The sequence below is a fragment of the Schistosoma haematobium genome, chromosome 3 (assembly GCF_000699445.3).
Source record: "Schistosoma haematobium chromosome 3, whole genome shotgun sequence".
In the NCBI taxonomy this organism is placed as follows: domain Eukaryota; kingdom Metazoa; phylum Platyhelminthes; class Trematoda; order Strigeidida; family Schistosomatidae; genus Schistosoma; species Schistosoma haematobium.
In genome coordinates this window covers 47223160-47243315 of record NC_067198.1, presented here as the reverse complement: position 1 = coordinate 47243315, position 20156 = coordinate 47223160, and the positions used below count along the sequence as shown (strand labels likewise).

The window sequence follows — 20156 nt, the reverse complement described above, 5'->3', positions numbered from 1 at the left end:
ATGGCTTTATTTAGTACCATTTGTTTGATCTTAATAAGAAAATTTGGCATAAGACAGACTAAAATTGTACTTATCCACAAACCATATATACAAAAATAGTTTTACAACCGGGCTAAACTATCATTCTCATCCGCAAATATTTCCTACCCAGTTTTGGTTCTGACATATATATTTCACTGTGTAATATATTTTTTATGTATGGTTTTTGTGGGAAGTAAGTCTCAATTTACCTCTCGCCGAAGACTATGAAAATCCAGAAAATGCACGGGAAAGCTTTATCTAATCAGGATTAGACAAGCCCCTCAGAAACATCTAGGAAAATGAAGGGATGTATCGCATTTCCATTGGATAATTGCCAAATTTGTTACTATGTTTAGTAATTTCCGAAAGTTCTACGATATCAAGGCCACATGAACCTATAAATATACTCCAGAGGCCCTAAATTAGTCGAAGAGTTTCCATCTAATCAGAACATGATGGGGCTTCCTAGAATACCAACATGACATGCTACTATTGGACAGTAGCACAACTTGCCTCTTTATGGATTGGCTGAATTATAATTCTGATATAACAAACGTTATATATATATACCCATGATTTTCTGTAAATTTTGATTCTTATTTATAGAATCCCATATTCGCAAAAGCAGAAGAAAGCTGAAGAAGTGTTTGCTGAGTATTAATCAAAATGTACAGAAAATCATGGGTATTTATATATATAACGTTTGTCATATCAATATTATAATTCAGCCGATCCGCAAAGAGGCAAGTTGTGCTATTGTCCAATAGTAGCATGCCACGTTGATATTTTAGGAAGCTCTGTCATAGTTCTCGGAAGCCGTCCCAGTACATCCCCGGAATAAGACTTCTTCCTTGGGTGCACTTGGAACCTGACGATTGGTTTGCGGTGGCGTTCCATTTCTTTTCGCTGTCTTTCTTGTCCAAGTCTTCTTTTCAGTATTCTTGGGCGTATCTGTCGTTGATGTATCTGGGCTTAACTCTAGTGGAAGATTCAGCTGATTATCTTGAGTGTGCATCATTCTTTTGTCTTTCTGGATTTGGTTCGTGTGTCTGATACATGTCCCAAAAGCTGCTCGAAATCTATACAAAACTTCCCAATCTTTGTGCGGTTTTTCCTGGTTCCCATCGATTCTTTCTGAGGTAGGACTTAACGAACACTTTATTCCCAACGTTAAAACTTCGGATATTAAGATTTGGTTTGTGTCTATCCACTATTTTGGGGGTGGCAACATGGTGTTGAAAATAGTTCGTATACATCTTCCCAACATGGGTTTTGCAGGAAACTTTTCGTCTGGGACATTTGGGTTCGGAGTGGTTCTGTAAGCCGTTAAAAATTTTATGATTAGCTGTTTAGTTGTCCCCTCATCGCCTTCTTTCGGTAATGCTCCTAAAACGTTCTGCTTGTCTATTTAATTGGGGATGATAAGGCGGAGAACGTAGATGTGTTATTCCATTTATGCTACAAAAATAATTAAATGATTCTGCAATGAATTGTGAGCCATTATCAGTCACTAAGGTCTCTAGGACTCCAAAATAGATAAACAAAGTAGAGAGCTTGTGGATTGTTTCTGAGGCTGTACAATTTGGCATACTATATACTTCTGGCTACTTCAAAAATGCATTCACAGTAACTAGAAACATTTTACCTTGGATTGGACCAGTGAAATCTGCATGAAGTCTCTCCCAGGGTCCTGAAGATGTGGGCCAATGCTGTGATTCGCATTTCGAAGGGCTTTTGGCAGCCTCTAGACATGATGGGCAGTTATGACACTTATTTTTGAGCCAAGGATTTCATTTTATTGATCTCAGGGTGACCACTGTGAAATTGTTTGAGGATCTTGTGATGCAATAATTCTAGAATATCAATTTGATCACCGAATATAATGCGTGAGTCGGCAACCATCAGTTAGTCAATTCGACGAAAATATTGCAAAATTTCCGCTTCAAGACAATTGTTTGGCCGTTTAGTCGAAAGAAAGCACTTAACTCTATTCAATGTCTTATCAGTTTCAGTGGCTTATTTGATAGCTTCGGAGGTAACCAGGAGTCCGTCGATTACGTCATCCAATACACGATGGACGTCCTTTTCAACTTTTATATTTGCCACAAGAGTGTCTTCTGGCATTTTTGACTGGGAACCTATTAATCTTGATAACGCCTCAGCTTGCCCAAAATCTGTAGTGGACTGATACTTGATCGTGAAATCGTAACGCAGTGTTGTTGCCCATCGTTGTAGTCGATTAGCCGTGTGAACAGGAATCTCTTTTTTTCAACCCAAATACGGCAATCAATGGCTTATGGTCTGTTATTAGAGTGAAATGCCGACCAACTATCATCTTGTGGAACTTTTTACTGCAGAGATAATTGATAGAGCTTCTTTCTCAATCTGACTATAGTTCTGTTCTGTCGTCAATGCTGCGGCAGCATGGGAGATTGCCTTTTCAGACCCATCAGGGAGAATGTGAGAGATGATTGCTCCAATACCATAGTTCAAAGCATCTGAAGCAACCACTGTACTGTGTCAGTAAGTGATTGGAAGCTAGGAGCTGGACTAATGGGATGTTTTAGTTTGGACACTCATAACTCTTCCAATCTACTGCTATTCCACTTTACACTGTATGTTGTTTGAGGAAATGTAATACATGTCCTAACCTTATCAATTACTTCTTTCTACACGACCCAGTATATTGTGACAAGATAAGTAGTGATTCAGCGTTATAATCCAATATTATCTAGTCGTTGGTTTCATCATATCTATCCTATTCTGTATAATTTTGAATTAGTTGAATGAACCATTCAATTTATCAAACCATGTGTATTGTTTTAAGGAATACGATTACAGTATCATGGCTTCCTAACTTCATTATGTCTCTATCATAGTATCTGATTTTTTTCATTTATAGATTGAGAATAGCTCAGTGATTTAGATTACATATGTGGAACTCTTTCTCCCTCTCTCTATCTAATGTTCAATTTTACTTTGTTCAACTGAATCTAAACAATCATGAGTCGATTTAATTCACATTTGTTTTTCTATTTCATATACATTAGCTTTACTTAATTACTCTCTATCTCTCCTCAAATCGATTTTTCGACTTCATGTCCGTCCCTATTTCTCACTTTGTGTGTATGTATATTGAGTACAATGGTGTTTTCTCAGTCAAAGTAAATTTCTTTTGACCAAAGAATTAGTTTATAGGGAATGTAATTTATAGAATAAGTTAAATACCTTTCCGTATTCATTGATTAAATAAGACAATTTATCGATTAGGGTGTTCTTTTTGTTCTTTTCTAATTAGATTTAAATCACACTGATCGAAATGAGTCTACTCAGTAAGATACAATGAACAATAGATGTAGTGAGATTGTGAATTCTTTGAGCGACGTTTTTTTTTAAGGAAAAACACGTAGACGGCTAAAGCTAACTCGAATTTCGCAAAATGGTTATCAGTCAGTCGCAACGTAGAACCTGGTAGTCATATAATTCAGTTCACGTTGCCATATCTCATAAGCACAGAGAATTAGCATCATCTGATGAAATGATGAAAGGATTATCTCTAAAAAGATATCTATAACAAAGGTAATTAAAATTGAGACAGCGGACAACCGTGACGAATACCACTTGAAGTAACCGATTCCGATGACAGTTCGCCAGAAGCTCGGACTCGACCATTAGTTGAGCGACCAAAACCAGTCAGATGGGATTATGTCCAGTTCCCAGATTTCAGAGAACCTAACTGCTCAAACTGGACCATGCTTACTTATTTACGCTTGTCACCCCTCGTGGAGGAGCATAGTCCGCCCACCAGTATTCTCTATCGTATTCGGGACCACTATCCTTAAAAATATCGAAAGTTAGCTCATCAGGTACAACCACTTTCCCCCGCTTATAACTATTTCAACCTCACCAGGAGTTGGAGGACATACATCGATTTGCCATTCAGGTTATCTGGAGATAGCAAATAATTGAATTTTAGTCGACAACTGCATCTCTGTGCTAATATGGTGTGGCAACTCGAACTTATGTACGTAAGTACGAAGTTCTACGTTGTTACTGACTGGCTGACTGAAAGCCCAGATGTATTCAATCTCTTTCTTCCTCTCGATCTTGAACCTCAGTATAATTAAATATATATCTTTCTGTCCTGTATTTTCGAATCGTATTCCTTTTATTAAGTCTTTTATTTTCATCTCTACTACATTATTTCAGTGTTATTTGCGAATCGTCTTGTTATTTTCACTTCATTGTGTTAAAATGATCATGTGACAACTTAGGTGGATGCACATATGTTCCAATCCTAAATTTGGGGAACTTTTCTTTCCAAGTAAACCCCCTAATATCATATGACGGTACTTACTTACTGGTTGACGCATTTTTAGAGAATTGGTTTTCTATAGGATGGGGTTGCTAACCCCATGCCTACCCCCCTCCTTTATCCGGACTTGGGACCGGCAGTAGCCCCAGAGGGGTTCCAGGCTGAATGATTCTTTGTAATTCAAATAAATACTTATTATTATTATTTCGTTCAATTTGATAGTTAATAATACTGTTTAAAGTGTTCTAACTAATGTCAACTATTCTAAAAGTTAATTAGTTAAATAATAAAAAGAGAAAAGTGTATGGAGTGTATGGACTTGTCTGATACATATGAAGGTGTTTAAACATTTAGCTTAAGATTGTATCAATGAGATTGTATAGTATTACTGAATAAATTCACTATTAGTAGTAGTATTGTGTTATTCATAATATATTTTCTGTTTTCCATAAGACACTATATTATAATGTCATTCTCTTAAGGTTTCTTTATATTAATGTGGGTTGTTATTGAATAAGGGTAGATATTAGCATTGTATTGTGTGAACTCCCGGTTACGCCCATATATATCTGCTAATTGAATCGTTGGGATTCATCGATCATTATCAATTGTTTTTCTTATCAAATTATTCATGTATTTTCTACAAATATTTTTGAAATAAGTTATACTTTCTGGTTGTAGAAATTCGATATTGAAGAGGTAAATAATTTTCCTCAATTTTTATTTGACTGTAGTTATTAGTGAGGATTGGTAGCGTATTGATCATTGTATTTGTGCGTAGGCTGGATAGCTTAACGGATTTAAGGGTTTATGGGTTTAATCCATAAGGTATCATTAGGAAGATCCAGTCCTATAATAGTAATTACTGACCAGAGTAGGTTCGTACTCATTCAGGATGCTGGAGTCTATCCACACCGTTGATTTGAAATCAAGCTTATCTTACTTCTGTAAATGAACTCTCCTTATTCGTTGCCTCCAAATGCCCTGGTATGGCCGAGAGTGGGGAGAGTCCGCTCTACCTCTCGGAACCTCTTACACGGCCACGTGTATATAGCCTCTGCCAGGGAAGTCCTACTCACTGCCTTCTCGTGGCGGGGGTGTTGTTTACGAAATTGAAAAGACGGAAAGCGAATGTCCGGCGCTTTAACCGGATTCCAAATCAATGGTGCATATGGGCTCCAGTATCCTGCGGGAATAAGTGGCGTATGAACCAATCGTTGGTCACCGGCTACCATGGGACTGCATCTCCTCACGATGCCCCACTGCCTTGTGGATCAGACCTTTAGGTCCAAGGCTCGGGATGTGGCCCTCAAAGAAAACCATCTGATTCGGTCTGGGCACCCGGTCAGTATCACAGCCCTCACACGAATCTAATGATTTGTGTGTAACATATCTACTTGGTGCCTCCTTGTACCAATGTTTATGTGTTTAAGTAATAATAATTATTATTCGTCAGCTCAGTTTAAGCACGAGTATTCCGTCTTCGGTTCCTTCATTTCCGTTCAAATGTCCCTACAGTTGAAGGTATTGAGTAGGACTTGCCTGATGAAGGCTATAAATACGCAATTGGGATACAGTAAGATTAATTGGCTTTTATCAATCTACACTAACTATGGCATACATGAAATTTCTGTCTCCTGGCTACATGGGCGGTGAATATACTGTATAGCATTTTACACAACATTACATTATAGTTTTGAAACATGGCCTTTACAGTTAGAAAATATGTATTTGCAAGTATTTCATCGTAGATATATTAAAAGAATTGTTTACTTAACATGAAACATGAAGTATGTATTGTTCAAATTCAGCGTTGAAATTCAGAAGTCACTAAGAGCCATTGACTATTTCATCCAAATCCACAAAATACATGAGTTTTTCGATCTTGGCAATTATAATACCATTAAGTAAGAATTTAATTCGGTTCATATTATTAAGTTATTAGTACCCCAATGAGATTATCATGCTTACCAAAAGATATTAGGATATCGTCAAATTGATTATAAATCCACAAGTCTAAAAAGGAAAAACCAGTTGTTCCCATCTTTTCTATTTTTCAGTGGGTATCTTCATGATGAAAATAAAAACTTTCACTTAATTCATTATTGAAACAAGGTTGATAAATTTGGCTAGAATCCACATACGTTTACTCTGTACATATCTTGTGTGTAGTGCAGTCTGATATGCCAGATGACTGAAAAAAGCACAAAATTCGAATCTCTAATACTTGTGGTGTCGGTTACTATGTTAAGCCCATATAACTTATTCCAGCCTCTGAACAGGCCAATTTATCTATTCTTTAGGAGTTACATTTTGACCTTGTTAATTATTTACTTATCAATCCTGAGTGTTTTTATGTGAGCTTATGTGAGTGTACAGTTCTTATCCTATTCATCAGATGTCTGTAGCTTATTTTTGTTTGACTATAAATATTGATTAAATGAAGTTGGCTCATACGCCTTCTCCACTACGCTCCCTTTCGTTTCGCTTCATTCGCTGCGATCCTCAGATTGTCTTTTCCGGTCAACGACTATACAAAACATGCGTATTCGAAACTACATTCTCGTATTTGACTTATTTAGTTCTGTTATTCATCAACACGAGTTAAGTCGATAGCATCCAGAAACGACGCAACTAGAGTTAGATCCCAGGCCATATGAATAAAAACAGTAATGGAAAATTTGGGGTGCGATATACTTTAGGGAACATTTTAAACCTTATGGGTAATTAGAGTTGTAAATATTAAAATGACATATTTATTATATCACATATAACAAGATATGATGTTTTATAATTTATCTGTAATATGTATTAATCATAAACATTTAGTGAAATTTTAATGGTTGAGATCATGAGTCAATTGAAGCTAGACAATCATGAGAAACCTGGAAGCACTGGGCGGCCGTTTCATCCTACTGTGGGACTCGTCAGCAGTGCGCATCGACGATCCCGCCTCTCGACATTCAAACCTAGGACCTATCAGTCTCGCGCGCGAGCGCTTAAACATTAAACCACTGAGCTGGCATCCAACAGTGTTAATGTCTAACTTCAACTAATACATTAAATCGAGCTACACATCCACCATTGTCATCAATGAGTTAATATCTCACAACAGACCTAGTTGTACTCCACTGGTCATTACTTCTCACTAAAACACCAAGAAATACCTCTTGGAGATCGCGCGAGATTGATAGGTCGTGGGTTCGAATCTCGCAGGGGGCGAGGACGTGGATGCGCATTGCTGAGGAGTCCCACAATAGGACGAAACGGCCGTCCAGTTCTTTCATGTTTTCCATAGTGGTCTAGCTTCAATTGACTCATGATCTCAACTATCAAAATTACTAATAATATCCACAAAACCCCTACTTTAAACAACTTTATGTCTGTTTTATTATTTCATGTTCAATCTTTTTTGTTTTTTTAAGAAGAAAAGGTATTCTGTTCATTCATACACTAACATATACACATCATGATGATCATATCATTCATAGAAACTATTTTATATTCTTCTATTTATTAGTACAAATTGATTGTCTTTTATATTCATTTATACATATCGATTGATATGGATTGTTTCTAGGTGTCCTTTTCTTTTTTGTTGTTGTTGTTATTCTCTTGTTTATTGAGTTTTATTATTATGCTGATTATTGAGTATTTGATTCATGTATAATGATTAAATGGAATTGATTAATTGCTCGATCGATCGATTGATTGATTAGTTTATTGTTTTTTGTTGTTGTTGTATTTTCTGTTTTTGTGCTAAATGAAACTATTTTAATGTACATATGTGTTCACTTATTTGTATGATCATGTATTTAACCTTTAAAATATTTATAAATCATAATTTTATATTGAGTCCTTTCTAGATTACCATATAAATAGTTTGTTTTTTTTCTTTGTCGAATCCCATGAGAGGGATCGTAGATGCGCACTGTTGAGGAGTCCTCCAATAAGATGAAACGGCCATCCAATGCTTCTAAGTTTTTAGTGGTGGTTTAACATTAATCGGTTTATGCTCTCAACCAAAAAAAAAACATAATCATCTCCACAATCCCATACTGATAATATTTTCATTATTTCACTGGTTGAAATCATGAGTCGATTGAAGCTAGACCACTATGGAAAGTCTGGGAGCACTGGACGGTCGTTTCGTCCTAGTATGGGACTCCTCAGCAGTGCTCATGCACGATCCTGCTCCCCGCGAGATTCGAACCCAGAACCTATCAGTTTCAATATTATTAAAACTTTTGACATGAATAAATATGAAAATATTAAAGAATAGAAATTTCAGTTTATGAACTTTTCAAGTGTATTTTTTAGTTTGTTGATGTTTGAAATTGAAAAGTTGTCTTTTTTTAGTGTTCATCCATTGTAAACCTAGCCCGTACTATTTAACATGACTCTTCTGTCTAACGTTTTTTTTTTGTTTTATATCCGATACATTTATACTATTGACATTCCTATTGGTTAAAAATCGAAGTTGTCTTCAAGGTCATTTTACAGTCCTTGAAGGCCATCAATGCAGTATACTTTCACTTATTTATTAGCTTTGTTCAATATTATATTTTTGTTGTAATATAGAACTTTCAGCACAAGGTATTTCAGCAAGTTTACGTTCCTTATTATTTGATCGATCCTGATAATAAATAGTGAATGACCACCAGTTAGATGTTATCAGTTCAAGAATCGACATCTGATTAATGTACGTCCTCTTTAATGTATATTGCCAGCAACCACCATATCTCCAATTGTACGTTTTAGTAACTTGTACAGTGAAAGGTTGTAAACATTTCACAAACGCACCTGAATTGGTTATGCAATTAATTGACATAATGATCTGTTAAAACAAACAAAGAAACAGATAACTTGTTAAAATATCTAGATGGCAGGAATAGGTAGCCCAGATATTCAAGCAGGTCACCTTTTTTGTTTTTGATTGACCGCTTCAGTCGATTTTGATCTATATCACTTAGGATTTCCAACTGTTGTTCACAATCATCTCATGAACCCCAATCACATGATCTTCATCTCACAAATTTTAATTTGACTCCCCCTAACTTTCTTACAATTTACACCTCCATGACCCACCATCGCGCATCGAAGGAGGCAATGGTGTTGAACCAATATAACACAGTTCAACTAGCAGTTTTTCTCAATGCATCTTCACATTTTTAAACTCAATTGTTTCCACGACGTCTTATCACGCATGTACACATTTGAGGTTGGTTTCGACACACACACACACACAATCCAATACATACATAGAATCATTAAAAATACAACTAGTCTATACATTTTCCTTGTTTTAATTCCTAGTTTCCTTATCAATAAAAACTAGTTTCTTATTTTTTCTTATGATTTTAATATAGAAATTCCAAGGTGTTGCAACGTGTCAATTAGACGATACTTTGGAAGTGATTGTGAATAGAATTGTCGACGCTGGTGTAAGTCTATACCCGATTCTTAGTTTGTTTAACAATTAAATTATCATTTTTTGTTTGTTTGACAAATTTATTGAACATATTAGCAAAATGTTAAATTTTTAAGTAAATAACTGGAACATGGCAATTGAATACACAATTACATTCCAGTGCGTTTATGTTTATTTGTCGTTTCAGATAATGTAGCATTTCCTATTAGACTATTGAGTGAAGTTGTGTAACAGCTTGTACATTAAGTATATTTCTTATTGATATTTGTTAAGGTATGCCTTGAAATAGTTTGTGATGAATGTCTCATCGTTGTTACCTAAACTCCTTAATAATTTCAGATTACTGTGCTTAAATATATACAATGTACATATATTGACCTCATGCATATTTGTGGTGTAGATCCTCCATTGATTATGACTAATCATCACTAATCAGTATTCAACGATGAGGAAAGTGATAGCTTTATAAACATATCTTTCTAAGTGTAGGGCATTTGTGGAGATTGTAGAATTTTCGTAGGTTCACTTACGAATCCATGTTCGTTGAACCAACATTGACAACGCTTAACATCTGAACTAGTAAGTGATAAGTCTTGTTAATTCAATGTTTGATACGACTTTCTAGCCGCTTCTAATAAAGCCAGACTAAATCTACACGATAACCTAAACCAATCAATAATGTACATGTCTGACTTCATTCACTTTGCGATGTCGCACTTTCATTTGCCATTGTCGGTAGTGGGTAACTGTCTTAGATCCGATGTAGTTGAACTCTACTGATTACAGCTTCTCACTAGGACTCCAGAAATTGCATCATCAAGCCAGTTACTAGTGGACACGTGATTATTATTAGCTTAATGGGATTATGGAGATTGTAGCTGGATAAATATATCCTTAGATGACAGCGCTTTAGTCTAAAATTTAAGTGATCACGGATGCTCACAGCTTTGTAACTTCACTATCATATACCATGACAATAGGGCATAGACGATAGAGTTTTCATTGTCTTTTTAACTGGCTCCATGTAATGTAGTAGTAACGAAAGGGTGGATCCTAGAAACGTGGGACCAGAATCGAAATAGTAGTGAACCCCATCACTATCTCTTTGTATATATATATATATATATATATATATATATATATATATATATATATATAACTTTTTCTTCTTTTTAATTCACTTTTCTTTCTCAGGTACATCGTTTAGTAGTTGTTAAGGCTAACAAAGTATTAGGTATTGTTTCACTATCAGATATTTTACGTTTTTTAATTGCTGAACCAACTGTACAAAAGATCATTTCAAATTAATTCACATAAAAATGTAGTTGAACTTAGTTCTTCTTATTATTCGCTTCTCATAATGTAGACATAATAGAATAATCTTTCTTTCTTCTCGTTTCTTTGTGAAATACACAGACATACATACACACACTTCTACATCTATCGGTATAGCAACATGTGTTCCCCTTTCGTCGATTTTTTAAAATAATTTTCAAATCTAGTCATTTAATAAAAATATTTATCTGACTAGTTAATTAATTGAATTATGTTTAGTTTCCTGATGTTTATTTATTCTTTTTTGGCGGGGGGGGGAACACAAATCCTATCATCTTAATATATATATTATATGTACACATATGAATTACTGATGTATATGCATTTGTTGTAATGAGGGGGGTGTATGCATGTTTTGTAGGTGTTATAGCATGCTCAACCTCTTTGATTTTTTTTCTTTTTTCTTGTTGTTCTTGTTATTGTATGGTTTGAACCGATGCTCCCTCTATTTCATTTGCTCTAAATTTGTTTGTTTTTTCAAGTCAACTTTTATTCATTGTAAATTACTTGTAATTTCGATTTTTGTCTTCCTTTTTCTTCTTGTTAACAATACTACTTTAATAATAATAATAATAATAATAATAATAATAATAATAATAATAATAATAATAATAATAATAAAGTTATATTCTAGAAAATGAACAATAGAATTCATATTTATTTTACAAAGATTATTCATTTGTTCCTAATTCCTGATCATAATAATAAGTTGGTATACACTGTAGAGGCCCGTTATTTAATCGTCATTTAGATCGAACAATGTTGTCGAAAGGACTGTCCACTTTAGTGGCCCATAGATCTGACACCAAGGTGATTGTAATGATGATTGTTGTTGAAATATATATATATCGCCTATTCTCGTCATATAATCATAGACTTAAATCGCGTTAGTCAATAACGGATTTACATAAGTCAAATAACGAGAATGAACTTTTGAATACATATATTTTGTATATGAAGTGAATGGAATAGAGAGAAGAGAAACGACGCACAGTAGAGATGGCGGGTAAGCCAACTCCCATATAACCAAGCCTTAATCAATAGTTATAGTTACACAAAAGTAATTTACAGACATGTGATGAGTAATGGGATAAGAAATTTATACACACACATACGGGCTCATATAAAAACAGTCAAGATTGATAAGCGAATAAATAACAAGGTCAGAATGTCACTCAAGTAGAATGAATAGAATGGGCTATCCGAAAGCCAGAATAAGGTATATGGGCTTAACATAATAACCGACACTACAACACTCAGATTAGTTTAAATTGAAGATTTTCAACTGTATGATAAATCATGCCTAATATGAAGTGTATAGAAGCAAACATGAGAGTATTCCGTTTTTAATAATTGGGATTATGAGTCAATTGAAGCTAGATCACTATGGAAAACCTAGAAGCACTGGACTGCCGTTTTGTCTTGGAATTCTAGTGAGAATCAGTGACTAGTGAAGTTCAACCTAGTCTGTTGTGAGATCGTAACTCACTGAAGACAATGGTGGATGTATCGCCCAATTTTGTGGATTAGTTGAAGTTAGATATTATGTTGCCAACTCAGTGGTCTAAGGGTTAAGTAGGACGAAATGGCCGTCCAGTTCTTTCAGGTTTTCCATGGTGGTCTAGTTTCAATTGATTCATAATCTCAACTATTAAAATAACTATAATATTCACAAAATCCGTTCTGAGGAAAACCCGGTGTAATGATGAACCCATGTAGTAGTTATCTTGAAGTACAACCAGTAATATATTGCTACATATTCAGAAATTTAATGAATTTGACTACAAACTTGTCTTTTCTTTCTGATATTAAAAAGCAATATAGCTTTTTCAGGCTGAAGTATTTTACCAGTAATCAAACTGAAGTCCCAGTGGTACAAGAAGAGTAAATCGATGACTTCCTTCGTTGCACAACAATAACTGTAGCATTCACTAGGTCCCAAGACATCAAGGACTTGTTCGCATATTTTTGTTTCACTGAAAAGTTTTCTTCACTTGACTGAGTGATTTGTACAAATTTTATAGTCGATTACCATAACTAAATATGGCCTGGTTATGGTTTGGACAACCAAGTAGAAACACAATATTCCTAGGTGGCAACTCAAAGAGCCTTTGGCTTAAATATTTATTGCTCCATACAGTAGAGCGCTGTCAACTGATCCAGTACCACAGGAGTCGGGGACCAAAGTAGGTTCATAAATCATTCGTCTGCTTAGGATTCCGAGGCCAACGTACGCTAGGTGGACTCTGCATCCAACCGGGTTTAAAGGTCAGACTCGCTCCTTTATTCCTCTCACGTTCACAAAAAAAACACTCGTCTAAAGACAATGAGACTTTCTTGACAGATTAAATGCGAAGATGCATGGGGGCGTTTCCAAAAGGAGAGCGTATCTCGATTGTACCAGAAGATTTTGTAATACTAAGTTCAGTTTTTGAAAATGATTGAAATCAATGACTGACATCAGTTAATGAGTACTGAATGAAACTTTTACTTAATTTGGAACTGTCCCTCGTCAGCAGTGTGTACCCACACTCTAGATGGTGGTTGTAGGTAGTCAACAGGAAGCCCGGGTTTCGTGCTACTTGGCACTCGTCAGCACGATGGTGATCAATGTCATGTGTGTCTGGTCCTTATTAGCTGGGTGACACGAGATCGAATCCGCCAGAGAGCACCAGTTCCCTCAAGATTACACCCTGCTGACGAGTGCCAAGTAGCACGAAACCCGGGTCCAGGGTTTCCTGTTGACTACCTACAACCACCATCTAGTCTCAATACATAGTGCCCGCAGTGTCGAGTCACCTAGACTGGTGGCCACATTGCAACATGATCGATAGCATTCGATCTGCACTAATAAGGACTAGACAAGCATGACATTGATCACCACCCAGTGATCAATCAATTGTGAGTACCCACACTCTCTACAACCTTTCATATCATGTAGTGAGTTCATTACTTTGAAATTACTGACAAAGTGTTTCGCATACTTACTTTATTCACTTTGCGATATAGTGAAATGCCATTAATGTCGGCCTGACTACTTCGATTTCGATATGGTCTAGCTCCTTCGTAACGAATCCTAATAGGTATATATTGTAGACTTCAGGAGTTGCGATGTTTTTCGCAAGTCAATCTGAATCAATGTAAGATCTAGCACAAAAGTGCCTTAGTCCAAGTTACCATGTTGTTTACTTACGCCTGTTGCTCCTCGAGGAGTGTAGGCCACCAACCAGGGTTCTCCAACCAAACTCTGTCCTGGGGTTCCCTTTCCAGTTGTCTCCAAGTCCTATTTATTCATTTGATGTACGCCCCCGATTCCCTGTGCAGTGAGGTGTTAGGTCTGCCTCAGCTTTTTGCCTTCAGTTCTCCCAGTTAGGGCTTACCTCGTGATGCAGTCTGATTATTTCCAAAATGTTTGACCTATTCAATTTCAACGTCTTTTCTTAATTTCCTCTTCAACTGAAAGCTTGTTTGTTCTCTGCCATAGTAGGTTATTACTGATGATATCTGGCCAACAGATATGGAGTATCTTGTGTAGAAAATTTATAAATACCTGTATCTATTTGGTGATGGTTGTAGTAGTTCTCCAATTTTCAGCTCCATACAATAGAAATATCATAACATTTGTATTGAAGATTATGACTTTGACATTGACTGACAGTTGTTTTGAGTTCCACATGTTCCTCAATTATATTAATTCAGACCTTGCTTTGCAAACCTATGCCTTCACACCTGCATCATATTCACCTTGGTTATCAATGATGCTGTCCGATTACGTAAAACTTTCCACCTTTTCCAGAACCTGCCCACGAAGTGTAATTCGGTTGGTGTAACATTTCAGGATCTTGCTTTATCTCGTATGTTGAGGCCTACTGTTGTAACAGTTACTGCTCCACAGACTGTCTTTACCTGCATTTGTTGCTGTGTGTGGGATAGAAGATCTAGGCCATCTGTGAAGTCTAAATCGTCTAGCTGCATCCTGATTGTCCATTGTATTCTGTGTTTTCCTTGAGATGTGGGAGTTTTCATAATCCAGTCGACCAACAGAAGAAAGAGAATAAGTGAAAGTAAGGTTTTGCTCACAATATGCAGATGTGTACTATGGTAACATTTCCACTTTAATATTGTGTAAATAGAGTTGACACTATTGTGAAATAATTCAAATACAGGAGTTAATCCACAAAAAAGTTACATACCATCTTCATCAAACAACTTACCAGTATCTTACTTATAATCAAGTATTCTGTTCTGAAAATCTAATAATGAAGTTATTTGTATACAATGGCATTTTCTAAACATTTTTATCTGTGTGATTCAGTTGAAACAATAAACTGTCCATATATTAACAAAATTTTCTAAGATACACCTAAGAACTGACAAAAAAAGCCTACTACTTATTTGGGCAGTAATGATTTATGAGTAGTATATAACTGGATCATTGAATGTTAACAATTCACCTATTGAATACTGCTGTGTAAAATCAAAAAGAATTTTACAACGATACTAAACTTCACAATTCACTTGGTATTGTCTTATTTGAATCTTCCTATTGTTGTTTAAGGACTACAATTGATCAGTCTCTCATTGGCATATATACATACAAAGATGGATAGTGACTAGCAGTGGAATTCAGTTTGATACGCATTTCGTCCTATTTGGGAACTCGTCAACTAGATGTACCTGCATTTCAGAGTTGATATTTCCTTTAGGACTCGAACTCAGTATCGTTCGCATCAAACGTCATTGGCGTTATTCACTTAGTTACTGAGTCTTGATATTAAAATTTGTTACTAAAGTCATTTATCATATAACCTTTATTTGACTTAAAATTATATCACTGTCATTCAACAAAATATCGTATATATTGATCGTATTGAAATGAAAAGAGAAAAAAAGAAAGAAAAAATATTAACATCACAGTTACAAACCAATTTTTATTGACTTAGATTATTCTTCATACCAATCATACATGTATCACGTGACTCAAGTATTTTACTTAGTTCAAATTTGGTTATTTTCTAAATTCAATAAAATTGATGATTGAATTTCAACAAATCAATATATTTTGATGCTTAAAAATGAATATCCGAAGACTGAGGAAATATATTGATCAAGTTAACTTATTATTGAGAACATATTCAACATTTTCTTGAATAAAGAAATGGGATATTCTAAAGTATTTCCCGACTGTTGTTGCTACCTTGACGTGGTGGTCGGGCTTGCTGACGTCTGCTGGGATCACCGAGTAAATAATAGTGAGGTTAAATGCAGGGAATTAAAGAATGATGGTAAATCGATTGATGAGGTTGTCAATTTACATCGACTGAGATGGTTTGGCCACGTGTTACGTATCGGTATGGTTGGAAGAAAGTTAGGAGCGGCCAAACCAAAAAGTGGCATCAGTCCTTGAAGTCACTAACTTCTAGTCTGAGCCATGTTAGTAGATACAGAGTATTTGGTTGGGGTCCGCGTGACTAACATAACCAATGGTTTTAGACTGTGTGTGGCATGGCTCAGAATCGATCACAATGGCGTAGGTGGTGTATACACTCTCTGTCTTCCCTTAAACTATGAGACTAAAACTATTTCATATCTTTCTTTCTACGAACTAATTCTTTCTTCCTGTACTATATCCTCATATGCAATCTTTCTCTTATATATTATCACCACTGAATTAACTACTTTTATGAATCCAGTGTTCATATTGTTGTGCTAATGAGGTGTGGGAACTTGGATCAATGCATGTGTATGTCTGGTCCTACGTTGTAACTGACTGATTGATATTATAAAGAATTTAAACAACAGTATTTACTGCAAAGTTAGTGGCTTCACTAAAAATCCTTATCAATTCAATATAGTAGAAGTATTAAAAAATCAATGTGAACAATCTATAAGTTCGTGTATGTTGACATTTACAACTGATTGATCAATGGGTATTTAGCAATGTCATGTGTGTCAGATCCTTAGTTCAGATAGAATACTATTGATCTAGTTGAAATGTGACTACAAGCCTAGGTGACCCGAAATCGCATGTACTATATCGACTATCTCCAAACACCAACTTACATCTTAACATAGTGTAGGCGATGTGAAGTTATCTAGACTAGTGGCCATATTCCAACTTGATCTGAACTGAGAAAGACCTACCACACATGACACTGATTACTAGTGATCAATCAATTGTAAATATAACTCAGTCTTACTGAAGGTCAGTTGCGGCTCGGATAGATCACTGGTAACGTCTGATTGTGATGCTAGGCGATACGAAACCCAATGCGCAGGGAGTATCAGTTCCCTCAAGGTTATAATTACACTTTGTTGACGAGTGCTAAACAGGACGGAACCTAGGTCTAGGGCTTCCTTTCAACTTCCCCTAACCACCACCGTATATTAATATCTTATATTATTCAGTACACTTATTAATATATATATCTTAATTCAGTAAACTATCGATCCAGAGATAATAATAATAACGTTAACCACTCATATCGACTGCCCACTCCTTTGATGTTAGATTAGGTTAAGGAACACATGTCATTACACAATGTAATAAATGGTTCCACGTTAAAACAAATGGTGTACAATTGGTCTACTAGTCAATTGTTAGTTTACTTTCTATCTATTTATTTAACTGGGGTAGTTCTGTTATGCAAACATTTCAATTATTTAAGCTAGACAATTAAAAGTATGATAATAGAAATTGAAATTAAACAACTCGATATCCACAAAAAATCGTCATAGTTATGTTATTATTTCATTGAAATCATGAACTGAACAATGTTAGATCACTATTGAAAACTTGAAAGAACTAGACAACCGTTTTGCTGTAGTATGGGATATCTTAACAATACGTATATACATGGCCACATATACGTAGGATTCCAACCAGGAATCTTTGATCCCGCATGCAAACGCTTAACTTCTAGACCATTGAGCCAACATTTAATGGTATAAATATTTAACTTAAACCAATCCAACATCATATTGCACAACTATCTTGATAACAAAAAGATGAAATAACAACGAAAATAATTAAATTATCACATTTTATTCTCTTATATTAACTGCTAGCAGTAACACATAAGCGATATTATTATATGTGAACATTATACTTCTATTTCATGTGGAAAAAGAGATAGAACAAAACAGAATGGAAAACGTACACACAAAGAAATAAACACATAGAATAAAGCAATCAAAATAGATGTAAATATACGCATGTATAGTTCAACTAACAATTACATTCACTGATAATAGTGATGATAATGATGATAACAATAAGAATCAAGATAATATCAAGTGAGGCAACTGAAGAAAAAAAACCCAATCAACTTTGATCGATTCAAAAGAATCAATTAATGTAGAATTGATTGGCACACACACACACACACAAAATAATTCACTGTCAATGATTTGTTATTGTCCATAGGAATACAACCTCCTTTATTGATGTTAGCACGTACGGAATGTGTGTGTGTGAGAGAGTGTACAACAGATACACTTACATAACGTACGTGCATAAACTAAGAAAAAAGAAATCGAAACAAAATATGATACATACACAGATGTGTTAGGTATGTTCATGTGAACATTTTAGAGATGATCTACTATGGTTACTACTCAACACCATAGTAAATAATCATCTTAGTTTGATTACCGTCAACAAATCTTTATCAATTATTTCCTTTTAGTATTAATTCACAGTGCATGTAAGTGTATGGCGCAGAAATGAACTTCTTGAATCATATAAGAAAATAACATCATCATTATTCACGTTCCGATTACTAATATTTATCAGTAGTACTATTAGTAGTAGTAGTCGTACACAAAACCTTTTAATTGAATATGATATTAACTTATGAAAGTAATAGAAGACAGAAAGTAAAGTTAATCATTCAACATGAAATAGATCATAATAATAATAAAATGAACAATCAAGAATAGGCACAATAAGCAAAGCAGAGTGCAATTGCACACGCAAATGCACACATCATCATAATAAAACAAAATAATAATACTAATACTAATACTACTAATAACACAGAGAATGGAGTCCAGTCAATTGGTTGTCATCACTCAATCCGTAGTCATGGTTAATTTATCATAAATGACAAGCCACAAAAAAAAACACGAAACAAAACATTAATTCATTGAGTGAATGAAAAATAAGCAAGAAATATGAAAGAAATCGACTACCATAAAAACACACCGGGGATGAATATACATAAAATTTAAGGCTCATAGTGTAATTTATGTATGTGTGTGTGGGGGGGTGTGTAAAAGAGGTAATGTGCAGTGGTTATGATCAACAACAACAACAACAAAATAGAAACAATAATGATAGTTTGATAAGAGAAAATGAGTTACATATGTATATGTATATATTGTTGTACTTAAATACCATTACATAATGAATAGATTTCTTCATTATATATTCTCATGTATGCGCATTACCTAATTGAATTCCTATCTTGTTCACAGTATTATATGTATCATATTAATGTATGTAAGCAGTGAATATATTCTTTATGTATATACCAAGTGAATTCATATGAATAACACATAGAGAAAGGTTAAACACAGATAAAAAGAATATCAGTAAGAATATATTTTAATCATGGTGCACCAAGAAGATCTGGTCGTACAACTGGTTGTGAATTAATTGGTACACCACCACCATGAGGATTGTTAATAGGAGCATGTCCTGCACGTATTGGTTTAGCTATTTGTGATTGACCACGACGTGCTGTAACATTACGTTGACGTACAACTTCTTTTATTCGTTCCACTTCAACTTGATAACGTTTACGATCACGCATAGCACCTTCTTTAGCTTCTTTCAATGATAATTCTAAACTACGTACACGTTCCAGGGTACTCTGGAAAAAAGTTGAAAAAAAACTTTAATTAAAATTCTATATTTTATACTTACGTAATATGTAAATGGAAATATACGAATCACGGAGATAAGAGTTAACTGGTGAAACCTATCAAGTCTTCAGCAAAAACTCCATCAAATAGTACAAATAGCAGATCACAACACAGAACATAAACATG

The 20156-nt window shown here is 35.0% G+C and overlaps 2 protein-coding genes across 2 annotated transcripts in view; one reads left to right on the top strand and one right to left on the bottom strand.

The window, feature by feature from the left end:
• Positions 1-11696, top strand: part of PRKAG1_2 (5'-AMP-activated protein kinase subunit gamma-1) — a 44223-nt gene extending 32527 nt beyond the window's left edge. The window contains exons 8-9 of the mRNA XM_012937508.3: positions 9706-9780; positions 10962-11696. Of these exons, the coding sequence (XP_012792962.1) occupies positions 9706-9780; positions 10962-11075 (189 nt within the window). The 3' untranslated portion in view covers positions 11076-11696. The remainder of the gene's footprint in view (positions 1-9705; positions 9781-10961) is intronic.
• A 5796-nt stretch (positions 11697-17492) lies between these two features.
• KIF5C (Kinesin heavy chain) overlaps positions 17493-20156 on the bottom strand; it is a 30119-nt gene continuing 27455 nt past the window's right edge. The window contains exon 15 of the mRNA XM_051214013.1: positions 17493-19978. Within this exon, the coding sequence (XP_051070039.1) occupies positions 19715-19978 (264 nt within the window). The 3' untranslated portion in view covers positions 17493-19714. The remainder of the gene's footprint in view (positions 19979-20156) is intronic.